General features: G+C 38.2%; 1 protein-coding gene across 9 annotated transcripts in view; it reads left to right on the top strand.

Annotated features, from left to right (window-relative positions):
* The window catches only part of LOC126272063 (putative methyltransferase DDB_G0268948), a 125497-nt gene that overhangs the window by 47580 nt on the left and 60578 nt on the right, over window positions 1-17339 (top strand). For 8 of the 9 annotated variants that reach the window (XM_049974598.1, XM_049974594.1, XM_049974599.1 and 5 more), the window contains one exon: window positions 12669-12801. In XM_049974598.1, coding sequence (XP_049830555.1) covers window positions 12691-12801 — 111 coding nt within the window. In that variant the 5' untranslated portion in view covers window positions 12669-12690. Of the gene's footprint in view, window positions 1-11014; window positions 11145-12668; window positions 12802-17339 lie in introns of those variants that run through there. The other variant, XM_049974600.1, reaches the window with a different exon arrangement.

Below are 17339 nucleotides of genomic sequence, written 5' to 3'. Positions count from 1 at the left end.
GTACGTCGGTCATTTGGTGGTGTGCCTTTATGATACCCTCCTTGAATGACTTTTTAAATGTGAAATTTAAAACTACAGCTTTACTTTTGCGCTCTTCTACTGCCACATCAGACTGGTCAGCAACTGACTGAATAGAAGCCTTCAACCCACTTGATGATTTAATGTGAGACGAGAATTTTCTCACGTTCTCAGCAAGATCTTTTGCTAATGTATGACAGTGGAAATTGTTGTATGCTTTGTGCACTGACCTTTTTGTAGGTGTGTTAATGTCTGTTAACTTTTACCTTTCAGCTTTTCATGTTCTTTTTTGATTCAGAATGCAGCTATCTCAATTTCCCCCGCATTTTCCAAGTTCTATTATTAAACTAAGGTGGGGCTCTTTTGTCCTTGTTGTTGTTGTTGTGGTCTTCAGTCCTGAGACTGGTTTGATGCATCTCTCTATGTTACCCTATCCTGTGCAAGCTTCTTTATCTCCCAGTACTTACAGCAACCTCCATCCTTCTGAATCTGTTTAGTGAATTCATCTCTTGGTCTCCCTCTAGGATTTTTACCCTCCACACTGCCCTCCAATACTAAATTGGTGATCCCTTGATGCCTCAGAACATGTCCTACCAACCGATTCCTTCTTCTAGCCAAGTTGTGCCACAAATTTCTCTTCTCTCCAATTCTATCCAATACCTCCTCATTAGTTATGTGATCTACCAATCTAATCTTCAGCATTCTTCTGTAGCACCACATTTCCAAAGCTTCTATTCTCTTCTTGTCCAAACTATTTATCGTCCATGTTTCACTTCGATACATGGCTACACTTCGTACAAATACTTTCAGAAACGACTTCCTGATACATAAATCTATATTCGATGTTAACAAATTTCTCTTCTTCAGAAATGCTTTCCTTGCCATTGCCAGTCTACATTTTATATCCTCTCTACTTCGACCATCATCAGTTATTTTGCTCCCCAAATAGCAAAACTCCTTTACTACTTTAAGTGTCTCACCACATTCCATTATCCTCATTTTACTTTTGTTGATGTTCATCTTATATCCTCCTTTCAAGACACTGTCCATTCCGTTCAACTGTTCTTCCAAGTCCTTTGCTGTCTCTGACCGAATTACCTTGTCATTGGTGAACCTCAAAGCTTTTGCTTCTTCTCCATGGATTCTAATACCTACTCCGAATTTTTCTTTTGTTTCTTTCACTGCTTGCTCAATATACAGATTGAATAACATCGAGGAGAGGCTACAACCCTGTCTCACTCCCTTACCAACCACTACTTCCCTTTCATGTCCCTCGACTCTTATAACTGCCATCCGGTTTCTGTACAACTGTAAACAGCCTTTCGCTCCCTGTATTTTACCCCTGTCACTTTCAGAATTTGAAAGAGAGTATTCCAGTCAACATTGTCAAAAGCTTTCTCTAAGTCTACAAATGCTAGAAATGTAGGTTTGCCTTTCCTTAATATATCTTCTAAGATAAGTCGTAGGATCAGTATTGCTTCACGTGTTCCAATATTTCTACGGACTCCAGACTGATCTTCCCCGAGGTCGGCTTCAACCAGTTTTTCCATTCATCTGTAAAGAATTCGTGTTAGTATTTTGCAGCTGTGACTTATTAAACTGATAGTTCGGTAATTTTCACATCTTTTGTCACCTGCTTTCTTTGAGATTGTAATTATTATAGTCTTCTTGAAGTCTGAGGGTATTTCGCCTATCTCTTGCTCACCAGATGGTAGAGTTTTGAGTTTTGTTAGGACTGGCTCTCCCAAGGCTGTCAGTGGTTCTAATGGAATGTTGTCTACTCCTGGGGTCTTGTTTCAACTCAGGTCTTTCAGTGCTCTGTCAAACTCTCCATGCAGTATCATATTTCCCATTTCATCTTCATCTACATCCTCTTCCATTTCCATAATATTGTCCTCAAGTACATTGCCCTTGTATTGAACCTCTGTATACTCCTTTCACCTTTCTGCTTTTCCTCCTTTGCTTCAAACTGGGTTTTGTCCTTAATCCACTGATTCCACACATACTTCTTCAGACGAAATTTACAGTTAATTTAAACTTTACCCGTAATTCCTCTATGTCCATGACATTCGAACTGAATGATGTTCATTCATTGGGTAAGAGGACGTTAACAACTGCTTATCTGCTCTTTCCAACACAAAAATTTTCCTATCCTTCTTGGTGGATTTATCAACTTTAGTAATCATTGTTGCTATGGTGATATCATGATCAGTAATCCCTGTCTCTGTACAGACAGTATAGATAAGGTCAAGCCTGTTTGCAGCTACAGTATCAAAAATATTTTGAATGTGTGCAGGTTGTCAGACTAGCTACTCAACACAATATTCAGAAGATGTCTTCAACACTATTTCAGAAGACTGACTGACTGTACCAGCTGCAATCAATCCATCATCATCCCAGCCTATACATGTTAGGTTAAAGTTGCATCCAACCAAAGCTGCATGAATGGGGTAATTCTGCACTACTACATATAGACTTGTTTTTGCATGATTCTACAATGGTCATGATCAAATTGGGTGACCAGTAGAAACATTTGATGATTAATTTGACTTCACCTAGACCATTTATTTGCATCCAGATAATTTTGCAGTCAGATTCAGCTGTGACCTAGACAAACACAACATGTTTGTTGATTGCAATGAACGCTTTCCCTTATCTAGTGTCTAACTTGTGTTTTTGATATATGTTCCAAGATTTGTTATGTATTTTGGGGCTTTATACTTCATATTTTCTCCAGTTTTCAGTATAATTTGAGTGCAACAACTTTCCCTATGGGTGGTAAAGTTGAGGGCTTTGTTATGAATACCTCAGCAATTTATTGTTAAAATTTACCACTAGTTGAAGACAATAACCTTTCAGGGCTTGTTTTGTGAATGAGGGTCTGATGAGATTACTGTTTGGTTCCTTAATCTCCATACAAAAAACCAATCTCTAGCAGTTTAGTACTATGAATTTAGATTGTCTCTCTGCAGTGGTTGATTATCTCCCACTTAATTAATGTAGGTAGCTTACTTATCCATCAGAATGGTATTTCACAAGTGTTCATTGGACTGACAGAGAGCTTTCTCCAACATAAAAAATATCATGTTAGAACTACAAATACTGTAATTACCCAAGCAATTGCTTTCTACTCTCTTACCATTGAGCAACAATATAAGATCTTTGGCCAAATAATAGGTGGGTACTACAGTGTTGCTCACAGTGAGATAACAAGGAACCCTATCATTGTGGATGTTTTGTAGGCACTGAAGGGAAGGAGTCCTAATAATGTAGCTTTGGGGGGCACACTTCTTAAGGAGGCAGGTCTTACTCTGACACTTGTGACACTCGGAGTGCAGCTATTAGACCTATTACATAGTTTTGATACAAAGTGTCCATCTATATAGGGAGTACTTCTACTGCTTAAGTGATAGACGGTGTGGCTTGAGGCCTGTGCTACCTGTTCAGCATAAGCAACTACACAATCTGTCTTTGTAAATCCATACTCATTCCTAACACCTGAATCAATCAGTACTCTCTCAAGTCTCTTTCATATTACTACTTCATGTTTCCTAGAGTTGAGTTGCAGAAAAAAGTCCTTTGTACTCAGGTATGGAGTCAGTAAAATGTCTCTAGAAGTAAAGTGATATATTTTATGGTCTGTATGTACTGGTTATTCTTGCTAAATAGTGTCTTTAAGTACAGACAAGACATAAATCAAAAACTACACATAAGTATAAATTGTACTACACATAAGTATAAATTGTATGTTTTGTGTGTATGTGAAAGAATATGTGATAACTTTGAGATCCAAATGTAAAACTACAGTTTGTAACTATCTTATTTTCCAAATATTTGTTGTAAATTGTAATATAGAGACAAAAAATTAAGAGTAAGCTGGCCTTTGCTGTATAACAACTGCACACTCTACAACAGTGTAGTCAAGTGGGACCAAATAAAATCAGTCAATTAAGGATGGAAAAACCAAGCAAGAAATCAATACTGACAACTCCTCACCTACAGATAAAATATGGATGGCACAGTCACATTTATGGACCAGAAGTTATTGGCTTTCAAACTTTCCTAGTTTTCCTCACTGCAGAGTGCATGTGCCAAACAAGTACACATGCCAGCACACACACAGAAGCATATATGTGTGAGTGCAGCACACCATCCCCACCCCTTGTGCATGTGCCCCTGCCCTCATCCCTCCTCACACACACACACACACACACACACACACACAAATGTGATTGTGTGTGTTCACCTCCTGTGGCACAGAGCGTCTTGTTGTCTGTGCCACAGGTAGTGATTATGTGTCCATCTGTTCTGAATAATTATATATTTATAATACTCTCTCATATTGTGTTCTACTGCTTATTGTACTGTCTGTGTTGGTTGCTCACTTGAATATGGATAAATGAACTTCTGTTCTTAGTGGCCACAGTACTCGTTGTGTCTAGCATTACAACACAAGTGGGGACGAGTGTGATGTTCATTTCTGTGTGCTCATTGTATCTGGTTGTTTCATTGGTTCTCATGTCAATGGAGTAAGTGGTCTAAACTCTCTTCAAGCAGCAGCAGACTATCACAAAATTTTTCAGCTATGTTGGCTATGCACACTTCTAAGCTGTCAGCATAGCCGACATCCTTTCCCCCTCTTATGATGAAGTGGCCAAAGACTGGGAGGCTTATGTGAAGGGGCTTCAGCTATGCTTCCTCACTTTTGGTATTGCTGATACGAACATGCTTAAGGCTTTTTTCCTTTCTTGGACTTACCCTTGGGTTTACAAGTTTTTGTACCAGCTATCCCTGCTCCAGGAATGTGCATCATTTTGGTTTGACAAAGTGTGTAAGTTGCAGTTCAGCTATTACCATAAGCACATGCATGTCACTGCAGCATGTCCTGAGTCACATTGTTGTCATTAACAGCCCTTCCACACCTACCGGGCTTGGGGGTCTGAACTCCACAGCCTCATTCGTGAACGTCAGTTTGTTACCAATGCTCATAATGATTCTTATTGATTCCTCTACTGATGTTATGACCCCTGACACCATCATTCAGCTGGCTTCTGGCAAGGAGGTGCATCAACATTCACTACAGTCGAGGAATGTATCTTTGGCTGAAGTATTGAATATTGCTAAATCTTTTGAGGTATCTTGTGCTCCTATTGATCAGATTGAGGCTTGGAGTGACACTGCTGCAGTGGCTCCTATTTCTGGTTGGCAAGAACCACTTATTCTGTGGGGGAGGGGGGAGGGAGGGGGGGGGGGGGGGAGGATGCCCTGACAGCCATACAAATGGGACCACCATCCCACACTGAACAGCAACATGTCAAACAACAACAGCAGCAGCAGTGGTCCCATCTTGTCCATACTGTTTCATGCAACATGGCAGGCCCATGTGCCCTAAACAATCGGCAGCTTGAAACATTGTCCTTGTGAAACACACTATCTGTATAAACAATTTGGGAGACAATCTGAGCAGCCACCTTAGTTTATTTGCAGATGATGCTGTTGTTTATTGGCTAGTAAAGACATCAGAAGATCAGAACAACTTACTAAACAATTTAGAAAAGATATCTATGTGGTGCAAAAATCAGCAATTGACCCTAAATACTGAAAAGTGTGAGATCACCCACATGAGTGCTAAAAGGAATCTGTTAAACTTCAATTACATGATTAATCAGTCAAATCTAAAGGCCATTAATTCTACTAAATACCTAGAAATTACAGTTTCAAACAACTTAAATGGGAAAGAACACACAGAAAATGTTGGAGGAAGATAAACCAAAGACTTCATTTTATTGGCAGTACACTTAGAAGATGCAACAGATCTACTAAGGAGACTACCTACACTACGCTACTCCTTTGGAGTACTGCTGCGTGGTGTAGAATCCTTACCAGATAGGATTAATGGAGTACATGGAGAAAGTTCAAAGAAGAGCAACATGTTTTGTATTTTTAAGAAACAGTGGAGAGAGTGTCATTGACATGATGTGGGATTTGGATTGGGGATCATTAAAACAAAAGTGCTTTTTTGTGGTGGAATATTGTCACAGAATTTCAATCACCAACTTTCTCCTCTAAATGCAAAAATATTTTGTTAATACTGACAGGGAGAAATGATGGTCATAATAAAATAAGGGAAATCAGAGCTCACACAGAAAGATATACGTATTCAATTTTTCTGCGCCTTGTTCAAAGTTGGAATAATAGAGAATTATTGTGAAGGTGGTTCGAGGAACCCTGTGCCATGCAGTTAAGTGCGATTTGCAGAGTATCCATGTAGATGTATGCCTCCAGTGCTTATGAATAATAACAAACTGTTTATTGAAGTATGAATGACGGACAAAGTGCTCAGACTGCAAATGGGCAGGTGTGCTGTTATGACATTGCAAAACTCACAAACTTATGTGGACTTGGGATGTCCGTCATTATCTCAGTGTTTGATGAATTACATTGAGCAGCATATCTCAATGTTGGTACAATTTGTGGCTCTACCTATACCTCTGTGGTTTGTTCTTTGACTCATCTGGCAGTGGATGATGCTGGCAGTGACAATTTGTTTGGTCTGGATGCTATCAATGCCTTTGGTTTTCCATTGCAGAAGTGGTGCACCTTGTCTCCAAAAGGATCTTTCACCAGCAATTAGATTATCTCTGTTTTGAGTTCTAGTGTGTCTTTTTTGGATGGATTAGGTTGTGCCACTAATTTTATGATCCACATCACCTTGAAACCTACAGCGTGGTCGCACTTTTCTGTACGTGCCGTATTCCAGTGGCTTTGCATGTTTAAGTGAAATCCAGATTGCGCATGTTGACAACCTATTACATCAAATGAGTTCCCTACGCCCCTCATGGTTGTTAAAAAGCCGAATCGTCAGCTTCACCTCTGCGGTGACTTTAAAGTATCCATTAAATGTAACTGAAATGAATAATAAGACACCGAAGTCATTCTATCCACGGGGGTGGCCACTGCCAAACTGTGGCCAAAAGACAGCTGGATCATTCAGATACTGGACATGCTGCCCATTGTAATATGCTTCATTTTTAAGACTGCTTTACAGCCTGTGCCATCTGGATTCACCCCACCAACACCAGCTTTTCTGAATGGTGCAGGTGCATGCTCTCTCTATGACCTATCCTTCATTACCATAACACCCTTTGCCTTAACTTTTGCTAGCCCCTGCCCTACATCTACCTATCCCCTTCCCTGTTCCTACTCCAGTACTACCCACACTTTCAATCCCACCAATGCACCTACATAGTCCTTTCTCCTCCTCTACTTCTCTCCTCTTGCTTTCATTCTCCTCTACCAACCCCTCTCAGAAATGCCTCCCGATGCTGAACCTAAGAGCCCTTTCCTGTCCCCATCATGTCCCAGCACTCTTTCACAGACAGCAGTACTATGTTCACCCACCCCTACCCTCCCTACTTATCCCAGATCTCTTCCTTATCCCTATTACTCACCCCAGCTAGATTGCTGCTCACATCAGATGAAGTTGCAGTTTGGCCCTAGTGCCTGCTGGAGACAGTGACTCTGTGCGTGTGTGTGTGTGTGTGTGTGTGTGTGTGTGTGTGTGTGTGTGTGTGTGTGTGTATTTCCTACTTCGGAAGAAGTACTTGTTCACAAGCTTCTATATTTTAGCTCTCTTTTCCATCGTGCCTGTCTGTGATGCCTCTTCTATGTGATGAATAGAAATCTATTCTTTCCATATTGTTGTTATTCCATCCTGGACTTTACATTGTTTGAGTACATCATTCTAAAAGTTTCTTTCACAATAAAATACATGTTATTGGAAAATATTAAGTCCAAGACCTTAAACAGATAATACATATCTACTTTTATCTCTGTGAGCTCAACTTCTCCTTAGTATGAGAGGTAGTAGGCTCAAGTTTTTCACACATATGAAAGGGGAGAAAGAGGAACCACAACGGATATACTAGAATCATAGCAGTATCTCCATGGCCTTTATACCAGCAAAAAAGTTTGTAAATATTTGTGTGCAAGTGCACATGTGCAATGCATGCAATTGTATTTAGTATGTATAGTGCATAATGGTGAAATACAGAGGCTGGACAGAAGTATCAAGACACCAAAAACACAACACATTACCATACCTTAATGGTGTAGGAAAAGTGTTGGTGATCAAAACAGCTTCCAATCGCCCCAGAATGGATAAATATAGGCCTTGGGTGTTTTTTTAAGGGAATCTTATACCATTATTCCTGTAAAACAGTGGCAAGTTCCAGTAACAGTGATGGATGTGGATAGTGACAACGTACCTTTCTCTCCAAAATAGATCACAAATGCTCAGTAATACCGAGGTCTGGTGACTGTGGTGGTGAGGGGTGATGTGACAATTCAGCCTTGTGTTCACAAAAACAGTCCTGGATGGTGCTCGCGAACAGGGGCACTGTAGTTTTGAAACATAAAATCACCATCTGAAACAAATATTGCATCAGGGCTGGACTTGATCAGTCAAAATGGTCACATAATTGTTGGCAGTAATGTGACCTTGCAGAGTGACCATGGGGCCCATGGAATACCATGATACGGCTGCCCAGATCACTCCCAGCATGTTCCACTCTTGGCAGCAAGCAGGCTGAATTGTAGACTTTGGACAGCATATGCCACACATAAACTCAACCACAAGTTGGAAACAGAGTGGAATAAGACTCATCCATCCAAATGAATTTCCTCCATTTCTCCATAGTCCACATTTTATGGCTTCTGCACCATATTTCCTGATATGGGCATTTGGATCATTGATGTGTGGTTTCGGAATCCCTGTTCATCCTGCAATCCACAGCTTGTGGTGATCCATTCATGTTGATTTGGTGCTGACAGAATTCATGCCTGCAACATTTAGTTCTCAGTGAATTTTGCAGTTGTTGCCTTTAATTTTTTGTGACAATCGTCTTCAGTCACCATCAGTCATGATCACTCAACACACACTTTTTGTCTGTGTTGACACTTATCGTAAGATGTTTTCCCTCTTGCCCTGTATAGCAGTATAATTCTTGAATATTGTAACTCCTGAACCAGCAAACACCTTGGCTACGAAAGCATCCGCCATGTGAACACCAGCAACTGGCCAAGTTCGAATCCAATTAGCTCTGATGTACTGCACTCACAGCTACACAGAACACTGTTCTGACTGTGACTGACACTTGCAGTGTACAGCAGGCAGTGCACATGCGCCATTCTTGGTAAAATACGACAGTGCCACTTGCAGCCTTGGCTAGCACACTCATTTGTCTTCAAGTATGCATTTTTCATATTGTTTCCTTTTTTCCCAACTTCTGTAGAAGTGAATAGATGACTAGTGTAACATTATTTCACCAGTATGAGTTAATTGTCAATGTGTTTTTGTTTTTGTATATGAAAGACCCTTGTAGACAATATATGAGTTACTATTAAGCTAGACAAGTAAGTAAATATATGCCTATACCTTAATGTATGAATTAGTTAACACTTGTAATATGTAAAGAGGAAATTGATTTGCCACTTGTCAGTTGAAGGAAATCTTTAGAAAGATGTAAATTTACTAACTTTCCAGTGTAGGGGCTTCACCTTGTCTTAGGAGAAAGTCATGATGGAAAAGATGATGATGAAGGTTAAGGATACAGAATGTATCTCCCAGGACACTTTATCATATATGCCACATGATTCTACCTCACAGTACAGTTCCTCTGAACTGCGCACATCAGAACTTGCTTTATGACATAAGCTTGATTTTCATCACCCAGGTAGCCTCAATTTTCAGTAATTTTAATGGTCTTGAAGTTCTCTGGTCTCTCATTGTTTCAATTCCTTGTCTTTTCTTTATGGTTTTCTTTATTTATCAGTCCCTACCATGTTTCCTGCACTTAGGTTTTCTTCTCTTTGGCCCATTTATGAGATATTTTCTCTCATCTCTGACTTTTCTACTGCCCGTCTTCCAGTATTTAAGTCCTTAGCTCAGGTTTTGAAATCTCATTTAGTGTCAACACTTCCTTTTTCCCTCTCATCAAGTCCAGTAAGTCACCCTTGTTCTGTGTTCCTGGTTGACTTTTCCTGTATACTTACAACTTGGTAGTCTCTCTTCCTTCAACCTTTTCTTTTCGTCAGCCAGAAGGAGAAGGACCCACTTCCAAATGCGAGCAACTTTATGTCTATTGTTTGCTTTCATCTGTTGAAGCTTAGTGAGTAGATATTCTCTATCTACCTTATAAATATTTCCAGTTTGTTGTTCTCTTTCTTAGTTAACTTTTAATGATGTTATCTCTCTTTATTAAATTAACATTTTCAGTAGCATAAAACAATTATCTGTGGATGAATAAACAACCAACTTTTCAAATATTTTTGTGTATGTCCAATTCCATTATATTAGTGGTGGTAAATATTTATTGAAATATATCTGAACTATAACTACTTACTTGTTATATTTCTGTATTTATCCATTACATTAGTTGTACGATTTTTTTATGTGAATGGACAAATAAAGATGGTGATGATTATTAGTATTGGTGTCATTATACACCTAAGTGCAGACTATCTGGACAATTTTTTCCGTTTGCAGAGACACGGGAAGGAGGTTACATTTTAATGTGTACCAGAGTTTGCGGAATTCAGAGAAATAAGACCACATATGTAACAGCAAGAGGAAATCGTACAACAGATATGGTGGTCTGTCCTGCTACATTTTTCTCCTCCCTTTCAAGGCACAATATTGTAGATCACTAAGAGTAAGAGTGGTTGAAGCAGGACAAGAAGTTGTCATCAGTTATGCCAATAACTGGCTATAAAATTTTTCATTTCAACCATTGAGATGAGACAAGGCAATTCTAATGTGCATCCAAATACATTACAGCCTTATGATGCATGAGTTCCGTCTCCGAGGGCGTACCAATATGTGGTGCTTGTGATATACAATTTTTTATGCATATTTGAATTGAATTATTTTTTTTTTTTTTACATTGTGGCAAAATGGCTTTAATTGATTTACCATGTAATATTCCTTCTATTTTAGGTGACAGTGATACGAATGTGATAAGTTTCTGTGCTGTCTCCGAGCTTTTATCTAAATTGCAATCATGGAAAATCTGGAGTGGAGTATAATATCCAAATGAGGATGGATTGCTACTTGCCAAATAGAGGAGGTGATTAGCAGTAGACAGACAGGAAGGAGGAAAAGTTGCATATTTTTGAGGGAGAGGTCTTGATCATAACTAAGAAATGTAATTCACCCACACACACAGAATCATTATTGTGTCTCAGTGTTGCCAACACTGAAGAATATCAAGTGTGGTGACTCAATGATAAGAAACTGGACTTGAGTTCAGGAGGAAGGCAATTGAAATCCAAATCTGTATACCAAAATTTAAATTTTGTGTTGTTTCCCTAAATCCAAGCTTGAGCTCCACTTGTAATCTTCCTTCCTTCGTTATCATAAGAGATTGTAGTGTGTTCTCAGTGTGGCTTATCCATTTGCTATGCTGTTGATCATGCAGAAATATATTTCTGATTGTTGCTTTAGTGTTTTTTATTTGTGTATTAACATTTGAACTATATTTTTAAGAAAGTGACTGCGTTAGTAGTTTCGGTGTTGAGGATAAATATGTGTCTGAATATGAGACCAACAGAGAAGGATGGGTGGGCTTTTGACCAAGACTTTACCCTATCAGTTTCTGCACTTTAAAATGTTTAGCCACATTCATCGTGGAATTATTAGCAGAGGATTAATAACTGCCCTGTTGAGACAACAAAGACCACCAGCACCACTATAACTTAGAGCAATTTTTAGGTGGTACAGTAAATCCACTGAATCCCTCCACTGGCCATTTTATGATCACAAGCCATTAGATGTGTAATATCCCATGAGTAGTCCAGTATGCTAACCATAATACTGTGACTGTGGTCATCATATTATGTGAATGTTTAGGGAGGTTTTGTGGGAGAAAAACAGAGAAATAAACAAAGAAAAGGTGGTAAAGTTGTGTACGGAAGCAGGGAATGCAGGAAAACAAAGGAGAGAAAAAAGCAAGGGGAATAATAATCATTGTGAGTATGCTAAAATCTGTAAACTTATTTTAGATGCCATATGTCAGAAGAAGAATGTTTTACTGATGCTGTGAACATTTGTTAATTCCCTGCCATTGTCTTCAATACATAGGCAACAAGTTCAACTATTAACCTAGTTCTGAGACTGAGCAAGGTTACAGAGTAGGTAAGATATCAGGCTCTGTTCAGTCGTATTTGCTTCACATTTTCCACCCCTGTCTCCACTCCCTCCTACAACAGCCTCCTCACATCCATTCCTTCTGTAAATCAGTTCAGGCAGATTCTGTGGTAGTTCCTTCATCAAGCACATTCCCTGCTCATTCTCTGTTTTTTGAGCTATTGCTCTGTCTCTTATTACCTCAATGTTAACAGGAAAAAAATAGAAGATTAGTGAGGCTGCATTAGTTATCAAAATCGCATATTGTTTTTTCTGTAGACATGGGTCAATTATGAGAGTAGCCTGTGTGTAAAATGATCATCAAATATTATCAAATAATATTTTTATTTATCTGTTTTCTATTCTACCATTTATTTTTTATTTACATATGTAGAGTACCTGTGTATTTTTAAGATAAAACTGTAGAGAGGTAATATGATCAATTTATTTTCTTATTTCTCCACAGATTTGCAAGTTATTTTTGAGACATGAGTTATCAGTACTATGAAATCCCTGATCATGCTATTGTTTATAACAAATTCAGACCAAGCACACCAAAGGAAATAGCAGAAAAAATTGTTGATTATCTGAAACAAGAGGTAGGTATGATTGTGTTTGCTTGTATCTTTATCAGAATGCTATATATGTGTGTGTTTTTCTGTTTGTTTTTGTATAATTTGGGGGTGGAGGAAGTGGGTGGGAGAGAGAGAGAGAGAGAGAGAGAGAGAGAGAGAGAGAGAGAGAGAGAGAGAGAGAGAGAACAGCATTATGCTGTTGGAAGAAATAACTACTTCATGTGGAAGACTGTAATTAGTTGCTTAGACCATATTTCATTCTGAACTAATAGACAGTGGAATTGAGGGAGTAATACATGTAGCTACTGTGGGAGCAAAAGCAGTTTAAAGAGACTGTAGGCTTGCCATCAGTCTGGCAGTGAGAAACAGTGTGCAGCCTCGTTAACAAAGTTCTTGGAGACGTAAATGAAAAAACTCTCCTATTGATATTTCTGTGGCTTTGACATTGGCTTCAAGGTAGATCGTAAATTAACATTACGAAATTCTGTAAGCTTCATGGCATTATTGCCCCAACGATGACAGATTACCTCTTACCACTTACTGGACAAAATACCAATTTAGACAATGTCATTTCAAATACATGTAAATATGATAGTCACTTTGACGTCTGTGCCATCTGATCGCAATGGCATGTTTATGGGACTGTCTGACATTGAGAATAATACCATGCTCTATCCGATCACCCTGATTTAGTTGAAAATGGTTTTCCTAGATTGGGTGATCATCATCCTCTTATCATTAAACATTTGGAGTATATTACATTTCTTGACATGTCTTTCCTGGTATAACGCTGAACATCTCCTACATCATTATGAAATGGTCCATTGACTACTTCATTGTTGTTGTTGTTCTTGTGGTCTTGAGTCCGAAGACTGGTTTGATGCAATTACCCATGCTATTCTATCCTGTGCTAGCCTCTTCATCTCCATGTAACTACTGCAACCTACATCCTCCTGAATCTGCTTACTGCATGGCTTTCTTGGTCTCCCTCTACATTTTTTACCCCCATGCTTCCTTCCAGTACTAAGTTGATGATCCCTTGATGTCTCAGAAAGTGTCCTACCAACTGATCCTTTCTTCTAGTCAGGTTGTGCCATAGATTTCTTTTCTCCCCAATTCTATTCAGTATCTCCTCATTAATTAGGTGATTACCAATCTAATCTTCTGCATTCTTCTGTAGCGCCACGTTTCAAAAGCCTCTATTCCTTTTTGTCTATACTGTTTATTGTCCATGTTTCACTTCCATACATGGCTAAACTCCATACAAATTCTTTCAGAAAAGACTTCCTGATACGTAAGTCTATATTTGATGTTAACAAATTTCTCTTCTTCAGAAACACTTTTCTTGCCATTGCCAATCTACATTTTATATCCTCTCTATTTCAGCCATCATTAACTATTTATCTGCTCAAGTAGCAAAACTCATCTTCTACTTTAAGTGTCTCATTTCCTGATATGATTATCTCAGCATGTTGTTGTTGTTGTTGTGGTCTTCAGTCCTGAGACTGGTTTGATGCAGCTCTCCATGCTACTCTATCCTGTGCAAGCTTCTTCATCTCCCAGTACATACTGCAGCCTACATCCTTCTCTCTCAGCATCACCTGATTTAATTCAACTACATTCCATTATTCTTATTTTGCTTTTGTTGATGTTAATCTTATATGATCCTTTCAAGCCACTGTCCATTCTGTGAATTCTCAACTTTTCATGGCGTGATGAATAGTCCATTCTGTCCAGCTGTTCTTCCAAGTCCTTTGCTGTCTCTGATAGAATTACAATGTCATCGACAAACCTCAAAGTTTTTATTTCCTTTCCCTGGACCTTACTTACTACTACAAATTTTTCTCTTGTTTCCTACTACTACTTTATTATATACAATACTATATGCAAACCAGGACATTGAGACTACTAACATATATGCACATAACAAATAGTGATCAAGGCTTGGATTATTTATTGGAGTTACATGCTCTTCCAGATTAGTCTCCTTGTGAAGCACATTAAAATTTTTTGCATTTCTCAGTACATATCTTTAAAGAATGCTTTCCTATCACAGATACCAAGAAAGCATATTGAGAAACAAAAGGAAGCAAGAGCATGATTAAATAATCTGTCCTTCCTTATGTAAACTTAAAATGATGTGCTCCAGAAGTTATATTATGAAAAGCCTTGCTGTAAAGGTATTACAAAGGCTAATGGCAACTTCATAATGGAGTCAAATAACAGACGCAGTGTTGACGATTATCAGAGTCTGGGATTTGTGCAAAAAACCAGCATTGTTAATTCAGGGAATTACACTATGTGTAGTGATAAGTCAGTGGCTACTAATGATAATGTACTAGTCAGTCAATACAAGTACAGTTAGCATCATTACAATAAACATCAATTCATGCTGTAGATTTTGCTACCAAGATAGCAAACTACTCCAAAGTAGCTACTGATAAAATCTTTACAGCCAGGTCTACAATGGACTAAACTAATAAAATTCTCTCTCAGACTAAGATATGAAATACCTTATCTCAAATATTAATACTAAGATACAGCAAGCTTCTTTAACGATCACTTTCTAAATGTTAGTGAAAGGCTCATTACAACCAGCTCGAAAGAAAATCAGGACAGTCAATATCACAAGCCCTCAATCAATTTGACAACACTTTTAGGGAAACCAGAAAAATAAACTTAATTCTCCGAAAAGCAAAATTTGTCATCAGATTGACATTTCAAGTGAAATATGAAAAGCTTGTTCTTTTGAAATGGCTACTGTGCTCAGCCATATATTTAATTCATCATTTTCATAAATTATATTTCCAGACAAAAGTATGCCATTACTAAACTCTTCTTTTAGGAAGATAGTTGGACAGATATTAATAATTATCAAAACATTTCACTGTTAGCTTCCTACACAAAATTTCTGGAAAACCTAATATGTTTCAGAACAGTTGAGTATATCTGAAAATATAAAATTCTGAGTGAGCCATAGTTTGATTTCCAGAAGGGCCTTACCATTGAAGATGCCATCTTCCTGTTTCACTGACCATGTATTAAAGTATCTGAATGACAAGATTCCACCTACGAGGATCTGTTGTGATCTGTGTAAGGTATATGACTGTGCAAATCAAAATATTCTTTTGTAGAAACTTGGAAAATCTATAACTTTCAACGCACAGTGAGGAAGTGCTTTACTTCATATTTATCTGAAGGGAAGCAATGAGTCATGTTGGGTAGCTCATGCAGTTCTGATGATCATTCTTCCTCTGACTGGAGACAAAATACTACTCGGATTCCATGGGTTTCAGCTGTGGGAGCACTCCTGTTCTTGCTACATATAAATGATCTCCTATCTTACACTTATAAAGCAGAAATAGTGCCCTTTGATGATGATGCAAGCATCATAATCAGGCCCAACAGAGCTGATACAGCACAAGAAGCAGTAACTAAAATATTCAGAAGTATTATTAATTGGTTCTTGTTAACTCAGTTAGAGGGAGAAAGAGAGAGGGGGAGAGAGAGAGAGAGAGAGAGAGAGAGAGAGAGAGAGAGAGAGAGAGAGAGAGAGAGAGAAGAAAACACATCCCAAAAAGGGAGAGACTCGATTACTGTACCTCCATAGAGAGAAATTTTTGCCCTTATGGACCAATATCTTCAGCATATTTCCCATAACCTACTGTCCTGGAGTAAAACCCTCTTTTTACACTTTTCAGTAGACTGACTCAAGAAAGTGTAAAATGCAAGAAAGTGTAAAATGCAGGAAAGTATAGGAATCACAATAAGCAAAAATGAATAAATTACTCTTACTGTCATTTATTTTGTGTTGTTCAAAATAGGAATTTAAAACAAATTAAATTTTACCTATTTTTTTTTAAACTGAAGTAATTAATTGACTTTGTTTCTTTTTAACAGCAATTAGTTCTACTTGTCTCTCCATACCATACAAAGCATCAGTCACAAAGGCAGTCGCTGAGTGCTGACACACAAATACACTGGCGAGTTTCCCGTATCATTCCGATCATGTCCAAGTAAATAAAACGCAGAAGCAAAAGTTTTTTGTGACACTACATTAAAAATATAATCATGTTCTTTTGTGAAACTTACTATTGATAATCATTATAAAACTATGGTCATTAAAACTTGTAACATGATATTGATTAAAACTCTAAAGTTGGCAGTCTTCATAAACAGAGAGCAATGGGCACAAAATCTACAGCTTGTTGCCAACAAGGAGGTAACTCAGTTCAGGGACATCCTGGATGAGAAAGAGGGTGGAAATTGTCATCATGTTATGGAGCATCTTGAGGAGGAATGTTTATATCTTACATCAGGTCGTACCAATCTGACACTGTGTGCCTAGTTTGGTTTATAGCATATTTCCCACAGAAGTAATGATCCATGAAAGCTCATTATAGAGATGGCTGTATTCAAAATTGGTGTTCATTTGTATAAATTACTCTGAAATTAAATTAAAAGGTGTGGTAATACATTGCAGTGAGCAGAAGGAAGATTGCTACTAAAGTCACTATCATCAGATCGTGATTATCATTAAGACAGTGACTCAGCATACTTTC

The sequence above is a fragment of the Schistocerca gregaria genome, chromosome 5 (assembly GCF_023897955.1).
Source record: "Schistocerca gregaria isolate iqSchGreg1 chromosome 5, iqSchGreg1.2, whole genome shotgun sequence".
NCBI classification, from domain to species: domain Eukaryota; kingdom Metazoa; phylum Arthropoda; class Insecta; order Orthoptera; family Acrididae; genus Schistocerca; species Schistocerca gregaria.
The sequence above is the reverse complement of the archived record's forward strand: the minus strand, read 5'-3'. Positions and strand labels throughout refer to the sequence as shown.